The sequence below is a fragment of the Pseudonaja textilis genome, chromosome Z (assembly GCF_049901715.1).
Source record: "Pseudonaja textilis isolate UNSWEBS1 chromosome Z, rPseTex1.2, whole genome shotgun sequence".
Lineage (NCBI taxonomy): Eukaryota > Metazoa > Chordata > Lepidosauria > Squamata > Elapidae > Pseudonaja > Pseudonaja textilis.
Window position 1 is genome coordinate 79025903 of NC_142008.1, and position 13004 is coordinate 79038906.

At 37.0% G+C, this 13004-nt stretch overlaps 1 protein-coding gene across 1 annotated transcript in view; it reads left to right on the forward strand.

Moving 5' to 3' along the window:
- The window catches only part of ERP44 (endoplasmic reticulum protein 44), a 62197-nt gene that overhangs the window by 2538 nt on the left and 46655 nt on the right, over nt 1–13004 (forward strand). The window contains exon 2 of the mRNA XM_026702365.2: nt 12928–13000. Coding sequence (XP_026558150.1) covers nt 12928–13000 — 73 coding nt within the window. The remainder of the gene's footprint in view (nt 1–12927; nt 13001–13004) is intronic.

A 13004-nucleotide genomic window follows, 5' to 3' on the forward strand; every position in this document is an offset into this window, starting at 1 on the left:
TAGCCACGTCTATGTCTGGTTTAGCAAAGGGGGAAAAAGTCCCGATACGTCACGTGACGACGCTGTGAGTTTGACACCCCTGTGTTAAGCCTTTGAGTCTAACCTCTTGTAGGAATTCAAATGATAAATTGAATTAAATTCAACTTCTGCTTCAACATACCCAGTGAAAGAGAGCCTTATCTCCTCCTGGATAATTTGTCTGAGTATGTATGGTTCTTATTGTCCAGTAGTTGTTTCACATTTCCATAGAATCTGTCATCCCATAACTGAATCCAATATTCAGTATCCTACATTCAGATATTTAACAGAATAACAGAATTTGAAGGGAGCTTAGAATTCTTCTAGTCCCACGCTCTGTTCAAGCAGGAAGCTCAACACCATTTCAGACAAATTGTTGTCTAATCACTTCTTAAAGTTTGTATTCCCAGTGTTGGGATACTCACAATGACTGAGGCAAGTGTTCCCCTGATTAATTATTTTAACCGCCAGGAAATTTGTCCCTAGTTCTAGATTGGTTCTCTCAATTAGTTTCTATCCATTGCTTCTTATCCTGCCTTCTGGTGCTTTGGAGAATAGGCTGAGCCCCTCTTCTTTGAGGTAGCCCTATATTGGAACACTGCTATCACTTAGTGAACTGTTGTAACTTCAGGATACTGTACTAATATTTGCCCCCAGTCTTGAAAGATTAACATTCCCATCATAATGTTTAAATTTCTAGTCCTCCCAATCAACTTCATTGCTCTTTACTAAACCTTATCCAATTTGAATTGTATAATCCACACAATTGGACACAGTACTTGAGGTGAGAGAGTCAGTTTGGTGTAGGAGTTAAGGCATAAATCTAGAAACCAGGGAGCTCTTATTCCACTTTAGGAATTGGGTAATCTGGATAATCTTGGGCCAGTTACTTTTTCTAGCCTTAGGAAGCAAGCAATGGCAAACTACTTCCAAACACTTCCTCCCCCCAAAAACTTGGACTCATCCAGGCAGTCTCCAGAAGTCAATACCAATTCAAAGGCAAACTTATGCATGTGTACACATAACACTATGGGGTATCTGACCAATGTAGAATAAAGTAGAATAATTATTTTTCATAATTTTGAAACATGTTTCTTACCTTGCCCTTGTGTTAAACTTTTGGCTCACATTTTATTTGCAACCAATTGCTATTACAAGGTCTTTTTTTTTACAATACTAGTGCCAGACCAGGTATTCACTATTCCAGTTTTTCCCCTCCAACTGGGTTTCACAATTCTGAGTAAGGGATTAAAGGGATTCAGCTCCTGCTTCAGGAGCTGATTTTCCCATTTAACTTGCTACCTCATCAGTGTTTGCATCCATTTAGTACAGGAAGTAACTTCTTTTGCCATAAGCACATGGACAACATCCAATTCTTTGCTTTCCCCAAACAACAAAAACATTTCTAACAAACCTAGCAGAGCAAGAGGATCACATGAGTCCCTCTTCAGTTTCCTTGTTATAGAAATGTATATGTACACGTATATGTATACATATGTGCTCTCCTAAGAAGTCTGATTTATAGAGTTATAACATGCATTTCCAATTGAGCTGAGTTGGAATTAATAAACATAGGGTTGCACAGCTCAACTACAGTATACTTTATCTGTGTCTAAAATCCCTTCAAGATGAAAGACATTTTTGAAAAAGAAGGAAGAGGGAAGTTTGGGTATCTAAGTGGCTATTAAAAAGTCCAATACAATTTCAGCATGCTAATCCATTACACTTGTCTATATTATTATGTTGCATAATAATATATATTATGATAGCATCAGAATCATGGGAAGTGATAGTACTGCTTTATGGTGCCCTAGTGGAATATTGTGTCCAGTTCTGGTTACCACATACAAAAAAGAGGTTCTAACCCTGGAAAGTGTCCAGAGAAGAAGAATAAAGATGATAGAGGGTCTGGATGCTAAATCATGTGACAAATGGTTCAGGGAATTTTTCAATATGTCAAGCCTATAGAAGTGAAGAATTAGGGGTACATTTTAACTTTCTTCAGTAGTGTGTTACAGAGAGGAGAGGATTGACTGATTCTCCAAAGATCAGAGGAACACAGGACTATCAGCTCTCCTTTGAAAAATATTAATTATAAATGGAGGATTTTCTGTGTAATTGTTCAATTTCACAATATAAACTGATATACCTATATATGCTCTTTAACATAGACATATTTTGATTTTTACAAATGAGGATTAATAAGCATATAGAGGTAACAAGAACAATTCCTTATATTTGAATATTTTTTAACTGATAAGTTCTATATCTTGAAAAAAATTGCAAATTCCTGCCCTGTACTTTTCATTTGATGTACATTATATGAATGAGAAAGTTTACATTGTCTTACAGAAAGTCCTTGACTTTTAATGGCAATTGAGGCTGAAATTTCCATTGCAAAGCAAGGTGATTATAAAGTGCAGCAGCAATGCCTTACAGTCCCTATTGCTATCATTAACTGACTCCCACTGTCATTAGGCAAGGCAACTTCCTGCCAGTTTCCCATAACCTAAGTCAGTGAGCAAGCTGGTGGGAAATTGCAAGTCCCAGGCCCGCAAACTGGTTGCTGCCAGGTAGAGTTGTTGAGGAGGTGGGCAGGGTTGAGGGTGAAGGTGCATTAAAAGGAGGCTATGTGTGGATGATAGGGTCAGGGAAGCCTGAAGGATATGTGAGATGCACTATGCAGTTGGGAAAAGTATGAGGAAGTGCACAGTAGCTGCTCATGGGTTGGTAGGGATAAGAGGCACTGCAAATGTTGAGAGCGCACAAGAGACACCATACAGGTTGGTTGGCATTAGAGATGATCTTCAACTTACAATCATTCATTTAGTGACTGTTCAAAGTTACAACAGCACTGAAAAAAAGTTAGCAATTTTCACACATACAATTGTTGCAGCATTCCCTATAGTCCTGTGATCAAAGTTCATACTTGATAACTGAGTCATATTTATGACAGGATCATGTGACCATCTTCTAAGAAGCAAAATCAATGGGAAAGCCAGATTCACTTAACAGCCATGTTACTAACTTAACAACTGCAGTGATTCAATTAGCAACTGGAGCAAGAAAGGTCATAAAATTATTCCAAACTCAAATGTCTCAGTTGTGGGCTCAGTTGTACTCGTAGGTTAAGAACTACCTGTACAGGATTACAAAATAATAGAGTTGGACGTCATTTTGGAGGTCTTCTAGTCCAATCCACTGTTTAAGCAGGGGACCTTATGCAGCTCTGGACAAATGACTGCCCAGTCTTTTTTTAAAACCTCCACTGATGGAGCACCACAAGTTTTGGAGGTAAGCCAAAAAGTTCCACTAATTGTTTTCACAGACAGAAAATTTATTCTTTAATTCTAGGTTGGATCTCTCTTTGGTAAGTTTTATCTGTTATTTGTGTTACCAGCAGATGCTTTGAAGAATATACCAATCTATTCTTGGTGACAGCCTCTCAAATATTGAACTATCATGTCATCCCTAGTCCTTTTTTCTTTGTTAGACTACATATATCCAATTCCCGCAACCTTTTATTGTATATTTTAGCCTCCTGTCCCGTAATCATCTCTTTGCTCTTTTCTGCATACTTTCTAGGGTCTCAATATCTTTTTGGTATTGTGGTGTCCAAAATTGGATGCAGTATTCTAAATGTGGTCTTACTAGTGCAATAAAAAGTGGTATTAATACTTCATGTGATCTTGATACTATCCCCCTTTTGACACAGCCTAGGACTATTGGCTTTTTTGGAAACTGCAGCACACTGCTGGTTCAAGCTCAAGTGAATGTCCACTAGGATTCCTAGATCCTTATCACAGTTACTGCTGTTGAGACAGGTGCTACATATGTATCCGTGCATTCGGTTTTTCTTGCCTAAGTGTGGAATTTTACTTCTAGAAGAACTACTTCTATAATAAATTTTGTTCCATTTCAATTAGTTCCTGACTTGTTGCTCTAAATTTTACTTTCACCTTTTACATTTGCTGATGTCTCACCCAATTTTATGTAACCTACAAATTAGTAAGCATTTCTTTTACCTCATCTCTGAAACAATTAATAAAAATAGATAAGAGCAGTAAATACTGAACTTATTGCACCCCATTCAGACATACCAACGATTTTTTCAAAATTTTGGCAACATTTTAGGGTCACCAATTTCCCTAATGTTCCTACTGATTTCATTTTATGAAGTAAATCTTCCCTATTAATTAGTATAAGGTTTAACAGATAAATCCTTTGTGCCCTTTTCCTCGCTTAAAAGATGAAATATGCAATACATGTTAGAAATTTTCTGGAAGCTTCATGATTGGCACAGTTTGTGCTCCAATAATTGTTGGAATAATAATCTGCATTTATTTTTTTAGCTCAGGTGCTCTTAGTGTTCTCAAACTGTTTACATAAATTTCAGGTATGGATATTTTTAATTACTCTCTTTTTAACTTACATCTAGCCAATTAAGAGCCATATTGAGGTAGTGATTAAAGGTACTGGGTTGCAGACAATGAGTTCTACTCCTGTTTTGGACGTGAAACCAGCTGCTAGGATCAAGGCAATGACCAACCGCTTCTGAAAATGTTTCCCCAAAAACTTGCATGGATTTGTCCAGGTAATTGCCAGCAGTCAAGATTGATTTGAAGCCCCCCCCTCCCCTCCACGAAGAAGCAAAAATAAACAAGCAAATTGTAAACTTTAATATAAGTAGTACTCAACTCACAAACACAATTGGGCACAGAATTGCAGTTATAAATTGTTGTCATTAAGAGGCCCTCATGTAACTACCTTGTTCAGTGACCATAATCTCAGTACTCCCAGTTGTGGTTGGTAAGTGATCCCTTATTTGTTAAGCAGTAGAGTCCCAGGTAGGGATTTGTCCTTTCCCCCAACCTATGCTCTTTTGGTTACACTGTATGGTGGCACTAGTGACAGTAGCCATAATTGCCCCAGGTGCCCAGATGACCTTGACCCCTAAAGCCATTCTCTAAGCTGGTGTTCTTTTCCCTCTAAAGCTGGACTTCCCTTTCCCTCTGAAAGCAGACTTCCTTTTCTTGGAAGTTGACTTCCATCTCCTATTAAATACATTTACTATTTTTTCCTGAGTCTTTACAGAGTTTATTTGTCAAATTCTGAGAATTAATATATGGAAAGTAGAAAATATGAAACTGAGCCAATGTTCTGATTTTTCATTGAATGTTTCAATAAGGCCCATTACTGCAACACTCTGAAGTTTCTATAATGTACAAATTCTGACACAAAGTCCTTACATTTGGAATTCTCTTTCCAATTCCATAAGATTTAATTTAGACCTTGCTGATGTAGTTGTGCTTATTTTAGTCAAATACATTCTCACCAGTCTTTGTCAGATGAAATAAATGGACTGTCATATAGTAATCCATAATCTAGATTGTGGCCTGCAGTTTATTCCCTAGGTGTCAAACTCAAGGCCCGGGGCTCGGATCCAGCCCTCAGAATGCTTAGATCTGGGCCACCCTGGAAACAGTGAAGGATCGGCCCGCAGTGCCTGTGCCACAAAAACGGAGCTCAGGATGGCTGCATGCAGTCCTCCTGAGCTCCATCTTCCATGGCAGAGGGTTACAGGAGGCCATCACAGCCGAAAATGGAGCTCGGGAGCTTGTTTTTGCTGGCAGAGCGCTTGGGCCACCACACAAGTAACATCAAGCTGGCCACACACCCCTTGGCATATACCCCAGTTCTTAGTAATTAAGGATGTATCCCAGCAACCATGTTGCTCTTAAAATTTCATTTGCTTAGCTAGTTCTTCAACTTCAGTATTATTTCCTTGCCAGTAGTTTTCCTTCACAGACTAGAAAGATGTGTGCAGGCAACCTGCCAAGGTTTATGTGTTTTTATGTTTATGGTAATATAATTGAAGCCATTTGAGTTACTATAGAAATTGCTACACACATTAGTGGAACAGATAATTTTTAGAGAATTTCATAAATCTTCTGTGTCCCTAATCCTTTGTCTTGGTAGAAAGCATACTTTATGAGCTAATGCATGGTGCCAAACACAAGGTCTGTGAGCCGGATGTGGTTGGACTGGGCCTGCGGGACTGTCCTGGAAAATGCAAGGGGTCGGCCTGCATTGCTTCAACCTGGTTTACCCAATGTGAAGAGGAAACATTGGGCCAGCCTGGTCTACCCAGTATGGGCTTGAATGCAGAGTATGTTCTGTATCTGTTGTTTTTGGTTCTTAATTGTCACTGATTGGTGTTGTCCTGTCCTTGTTTCTATGTTGTACGAACAGATCTCTGTGTCAACCACCCCTTGTTTAATCTAGTCTAATGTTTATCTTCCCTTATAAACTGAAATGTAAGTTTTTGTTACTTTAATTCCCTTATTTTTTCCTAAAGCAAATTTCCCTTTTCCTTGAAGGACAAGCTTGCACTTTTTAAAAAAATACTTGTTGTTTTTTGATATGGATACAGTGCTCCCATAAGTATTTTACATCTGGTCTGTAGAATTTTGTCTGTTCATCTCTGTTTCCTAAATCACCACAATAGAAAGTATTTTATACTTTCTTCTCTTTTCACGCTTTTGTTAGCCTGAAAGTCAGTTTAGAGCAGGTGTGTCAAACTGGCAGCTCGCAGGCAGGATGCGTCATGTGCAGGCCACACCCACCCCAACTCCATGAAGAGGGAAAACATAGCAAAATGTCGCGTGACAGCAATGTGATGGTGTGAGTTTGATACCCGTGGCTTAAAGGGAAGATTTGTGAGGTGTTATCTCTATTGTCAAACTCCTGTTATCCCTCTATACTCATTTATTGAGCCTAATCCATGGAAATTGGTCATCTTCCATAATTCCCTTTTATTCATCAAAATGTGTATTTTATTTCATGAAAATCTTATTGATCCATATAAATAGGACATACAGGCTTTTCATTGCCATAAACACCATTCTGGAGAGGTTGCAATTATATGGTCTTTTGGAAATTTTATTGTATGAAGTACCACATGAAGTTAAAAATGTAAGTGTGACTGTAATGCATTCTATACAATGGTACTCTATTCTTAAGATGGAGCTAGTAGCAAATTAGTATCTTATTGTCAGGCATGAAAGACCAGGTCCACTTGTGAAGGTCCAATTAAAACTGGTTTGTTGCTAATCATGGCTAATTACTTTCTCAACTAATAATTAGTCAATGGAATTCAAAGAAGGCTGGACTTAGCTCACTTGTAGCTAATTAAGGATGTTAGGATGATCCCCTTTTAACTCTACCCTCAGGTTCTGCCATTCCTTTTCCTATTAATTTGTTTATTATACTTCACTATTAAACTTTGGCAAGTATTGGCAAGACTGTTGACAGAATTTAAAATTAAGAGCAGAATAGAAACTAATACCGCAATTAAATTAAAATTAATAATAAATAGGTATTAACACAAGCTAACAATTAAAGATGTGGTAAAAAGACATGTTTTTATATATCCTGAACACTGAGAGAATGAATGGAAAGCAAACTCAACTCTTGAAGGATTTCATTTCATAGAATGAATATAAAAGTTGCTCACTTGCCAGCCTGAAAAATGCATTCTCATGATATTTCTGAAATATAGAACAAATTGCAATTTAACTAAAACATGGATGAAATATCAAGTCAGAGAAAGATATGACAGATTTCCCTTGTCCTAATTATGCAGAATTCTTGCATTAATCATCTAGAACAGTAGAGGATGAAGAATCACTCATCACAGTGAAGAAAGTTAGCACCCACCCCTCTTTAAAAATTGAAGAAAAAAGTGTTCAATCTTAAAGGCATAGAATGATCACATGCGTAGAAGAGAACTGTTGAATAGAATAGAATAGAATAGAATAGAATAGAATAGAATAGAATAGAATAGAATACCTTTATTGTCATTGCATTCTACAAATACAATGAAATTTGAAAGATATTCCAGTACAGCGTCCCAAAGTTTCTTTCCCTGGGCCATCCCAACCGCAAACAACTACAACTTCACTACCTTATTAAGATGTGAAAAGATGTGAAATCGCAATACCTCATTCAGATGTATAATAACATATTACAGTACAATCCATCTCTTGTGTATTACACTTGGCAAAGCGTCACAGTCAGGGTTGGATTTATATTTTGTGTATATTTGTAGATATTGTACTCCCTAATTGCAAATGGAGACGTGGGTACTCTTTTTTTTATCTTCATCTTTAAGTGCTCTGGTTTTATTGTATTGCGAACAGTTGCTGGGGTGCATCCACAGTTTCGTTGTACTTGTACAATGACAGTAAAGTTCTTCTTCAAACAACACATCACAATCACACTACAGAGTATTTAAAAATTAAAGTAATTAAAATAATAATTTAAAACATAGTCTAAAACCTATCTAAAACATATAGTAAGTTAGATAGTTTAAAAATGTCACTATATACATAGGCCTAAATCACTTACACATTGTTTGATTCAAGACCATTATTGCCTTGGAAAAGAAACTGTTTCTCAGTCTATTAGTCCTCATTTTAAGATACCTCTAACGCCTCCCTGATGGTAACAGTTCAAAATATGAATGTCCAGGGTGAGAATGGTCTGTGGAGATTTTTAGTGCTCTAGAGAGGAGTCTGGTCTTCGCAATCTCTTCCAAAGAAGAAAGAGAGCAACCGATAATTTTTTGTGCTGTGTTTATAACTCTCCTGGAGCATCTTCTTATCCACTACAGAGCATCCAGCATACCACACCGTTACACAGTACGCCAAAATGCTCTCGATGATAGAACAGTAAAAAGTAACCAGCAACTTTTCACCCAAACCACTCTTCTTCAGCAGCCTCAGAAAGTTCAGGCACTGTTGGGCCTTCTTTGCAGTGGCCATAGTGTGACCAAGTAAGGTTGTCAGAAATACGAGTTCCTAGAAATTTAAAACTATGAACTCTTTCCACATAGTCTCCATTGATATATAGTGGGAGAGGCTCTGCTTTGCATCTTCTGAAGTCTATATCAATTCTTTGGTCTTTTTGATGTTCAGGGCGAGGTTATGACTCTTGCACCACAAGACCAGTCTGAGAACCTCTGACCTATAGGCCGTCTCGTCTTCTTCTGATATGAGTCCCATCAACGTGGTGTCATCTGCAAATTTTATTATAGAGTTAGTGGGACAAGAGGGAGTACAGTCATAGGTGCAGAGTGAATACAAAAGGGGGCTCAGCACACAACCCTGTGGAGAGTCAGTGCTGAGAGCAAGAGTGGAGGAAAAATAGCTGCCATTCCTAACAGTTTGGGGTCTGTTAGTAAGAAAGTCCTTTATCCAACAGCAGATGTAAGAGGAGAGGCCAATTTCTAGCAACTTAATTTAATTTAAGTTTATTTAAATTTAAAGAGGCACCTTAAAAGACAAAGGCTTGACTCAGGAAAATAAGCATGCCTGAGCATTATAAAACAAGAGCTTGGGAATCAGACTTTTTATTAGTTAATCACTTTCTAACCTTTGATCTAATTTCTTGAACACATGCTGCTTTTAACGCAGGGATCCATGGCCCCCAGCCCACTACCGGGCCTTGATCCTTTCAGAACAAGGCCGCGGAAGTGGTGAGCGTGGACACATGCATCTCCTAGTGCAAGCAGCAGGCGAGTGCATGTATGTGCCCGCTGCTTGTGCAAATGGAGCTGTGTATGTGGAACCATCCCCCTTCCCCTCCCTACCAAAAGCCAAAAAGGTTCAGGAGCTCTGTTCTAACAGATTCCTGATTGCCACAGGATCACATTTAACTTGGATATTTCCATCTAGGCTTTGGTTGCATAGAAATGTTTCTTTTGAAGTATGCTTAATTGTTTTTTCTGCACTCAAGTGAGATTTATAGTTTCCAGACTTTATCTCAACTTGACATCTTGCACTTATAATTGCTGGCAGAAGACAATGTAGAGAGCCTGCCTACACATAAGTAGCTCTGTAAGTCACCTTAAAAAGTGGAGAAATACAATGTTATTCTGGTTAAGACCAATTACAATTATCAAAATTGACTGCAAAGATAAAATTATTATTCCAAATAGCACCAATCAGAATTTCAAAGGGAACTTTATAAGAATATCAAAAAAATATCAATAAATTCATATGTGAGGGGGACTCAGTGTTTTTAAATTAAAAATTCTACAAGATTGCAAAGAGAGATGTGAACTTGCATTTCCAAATCTTAAATTATATCTTAAAAGAAACCTGCTTCTAATGGATGTAAAGTAGATAAAATTCTTGAATAGTGGAATGTTAATATAGGAAGTAGCTGACTCAGCCAATAAACTTCATTGATGTGTACTGTATATAAAGATACAAATGAAGATACAAATTTACAAAGACATGTAAGATAAAATGTGTAAAAGTATGAATTTCACAAAGGGAATAATAAGTCAAATAATTTCACGTCTACTCACTCAAATGCTTTCTTGGAGATAATTATAGCAAGAAAAATGTAATTAATATGCAGACATGGTTCATTCAAAATCTACGAATATATTAAAGAAACAGTAAGAAGGAAGTCTGGATGGTTAGTATATTTACAAAATAGTGAAAGAATAAAATCAAATCTAATAAAAGAGGGATATTAAGGAAAAATAATTTGAATTCTTTCGATTCACTCGAACATCTTTAAAAATTACCATGTAGAGGTTCAAAAATTAATGGGAACACAGTGTTTAAAAACTGGTAAAATGATCAGGTTAAAATAATCATTTCCAAATACAGATTGATAAAAGTCTTGGCTTTTAATACTGCAGATATAATTGTGGTTGAAAAAAGAAAAGTGTGGATAATTGATGTGGCAATATTAGAGGTTAATAGAATAGAAGACAAATGTTGGAGAAGATCACAAAATATCAAAATCTAAATTGAAAATAATGCTGTAAATTGGCCATTGTGGTCTCAATGGGTATTGTCATACTAGTACCATACATAAAATGTTGGACAGCAGTTAGGGAATATGTGCATTGATAAAATTGACATCTGTCAATTTCAAAAGGCCGCAGCATTTAGACCTACACACACACTACACAGATATATTACAGCATCCTAGATTCTTGGGAAGAACTTGATGCATATGAAGCTTACACCAGTTAAAGAACTGACAGCTGTGCCTTCACATTATTGTGATAATAACACGATACATTAAGTAATCAGCTTAAGATAAAAACATTTATTATGTAACAAATATTTTGATGTAATCAATAGCAACATTTTTAATGTTAAATCCAATTTTGGATTTAAAATGTCAAATACAAGTAGTCCTCAACTTCCAATCATTTGTTTAGTGACCATTTGAAATTACCACAGCACTGAAAAAAAGTGACTTGTGACCATTTTTCACAGTGACTATTGCAGTATCCCTGTAGCCATGTGATCAAAATTCGGATGCTTGGCAATTGGCACATATTTATGAGGGTTGCAGTATCCTAGGGCTAATTTCTTAAAAATCAGTGTATGTAAACCAAATTCACCTAACAACTATGTTACTAACTTAACAACTGCCGTGGCCTGTGGATTGGGGACCCCTACAATAGGAGAAAACTGTAGTCTATGATAGATTTTCCATTTCTAAAGATTTTTAAAACATGAACAGGCAGCTATTTCTCACAGATGGTTTGAATGATTGATGTTCCTGCACATTGTACGGGAGTGAATTACCTAGTCCTTTTAACTTTATAAATCTATAATTCTATGATATGTCCATAGTGAATTTCAGGAAGAATCTTGCTTTCTCTGGTGATGTAGCAGACCAAACCTTGAAAACCTAGCTGTATAGCCAAGGAGGAATAACAGGAAGTTATACTTGGGTAATAGTAAGCCTTTCCTTGGGAGAGAAGGAAGTTTTGGCAGTTTTGAGAGGGATAATGATCTGCCTACCATTCAAGAAGTCAGCCCTGAATCCAAATTGACAACTATTGTCTAATCTCCAATTTTTGAGGAATTGACAAAGACTAACTATATGGCACACCCTGCTATACATCAAAAACATTTTAGAAAGCAGTAGAACACAGTTTTTGACATCTGCAAGTGGGCATCTCACAGTGCCCAGAGGTTACCATTCAAGGACAGATCATACATTGCAAAGATCACTTGCAGGAAGGAGATACTTCTAATGTAATCTACTGGATTCCCTGCTTGGTTTGACCTTGTGACTAGGTAGGATTGATGGGGAAGAAGCTAACCCCCAGATTACAGAACACAAACAAGTGGTCAGAGGAGGATATCCAAACTCAGATTGGATCCGGCAGCCCTTGAAAAACATTTGGAAGCTGCAGCTAATCCAGAATATATAATACCAGAAGTATGTGAGCTGCACAGGTTCCCAGTATGCTTCCAGATGCAATTCAGATGGTATTAGTAACCTTTAAATCTTTACATTGCATGGAGCCAGATTATTTATAAAGGTTGCCTATCTCTGATTCCGCCCACCTTATTAGTTTTAGCAAGGTGGGCGTGTTCTCAGTCCCTTCAGTGAAATAAAATACTAGTAAATAAAAAGTGCTCTTAAGAACTGATTACCAGCAGGTAAGTTTTACCTGAAAATATTTTACCTGAAAAAATAGTTACACAGTGACAACAGAATATTAGATGGAAGTGGCTCTCTACTAACAATCTTGGCAGATTCTTGGTATTTAACTGTTAAATAAATTTGTCTTGATCTCTTTTCTCCCATTTTATGAATTGTACAAGCAGGAATTATATCTGTATTGTGACAGATTATACCAGCAATTTGTTTAGTAAACTACAATCTTTGACAATTTGTGTTTCATCTTGGGAGACAAATATTTCCGAGAGAAATCCATTGGGTACTGGGGAGGAGGATAAGGACAAAGTTAAACTCTCTTAATGCATGAAGTATCTGAAACAATTTTGGCCATAAAATATTCTAAACTATGTATGTATAGCAGGTTAATGGATACATTTTAAGGTGTCTATATTCTTGCAGATATCCTCTTTTTTTCATCCAACTCAAAGTGAAATAACAAGCCTTGACAGTGGAAATATAGATGATGTTTTAAGTAA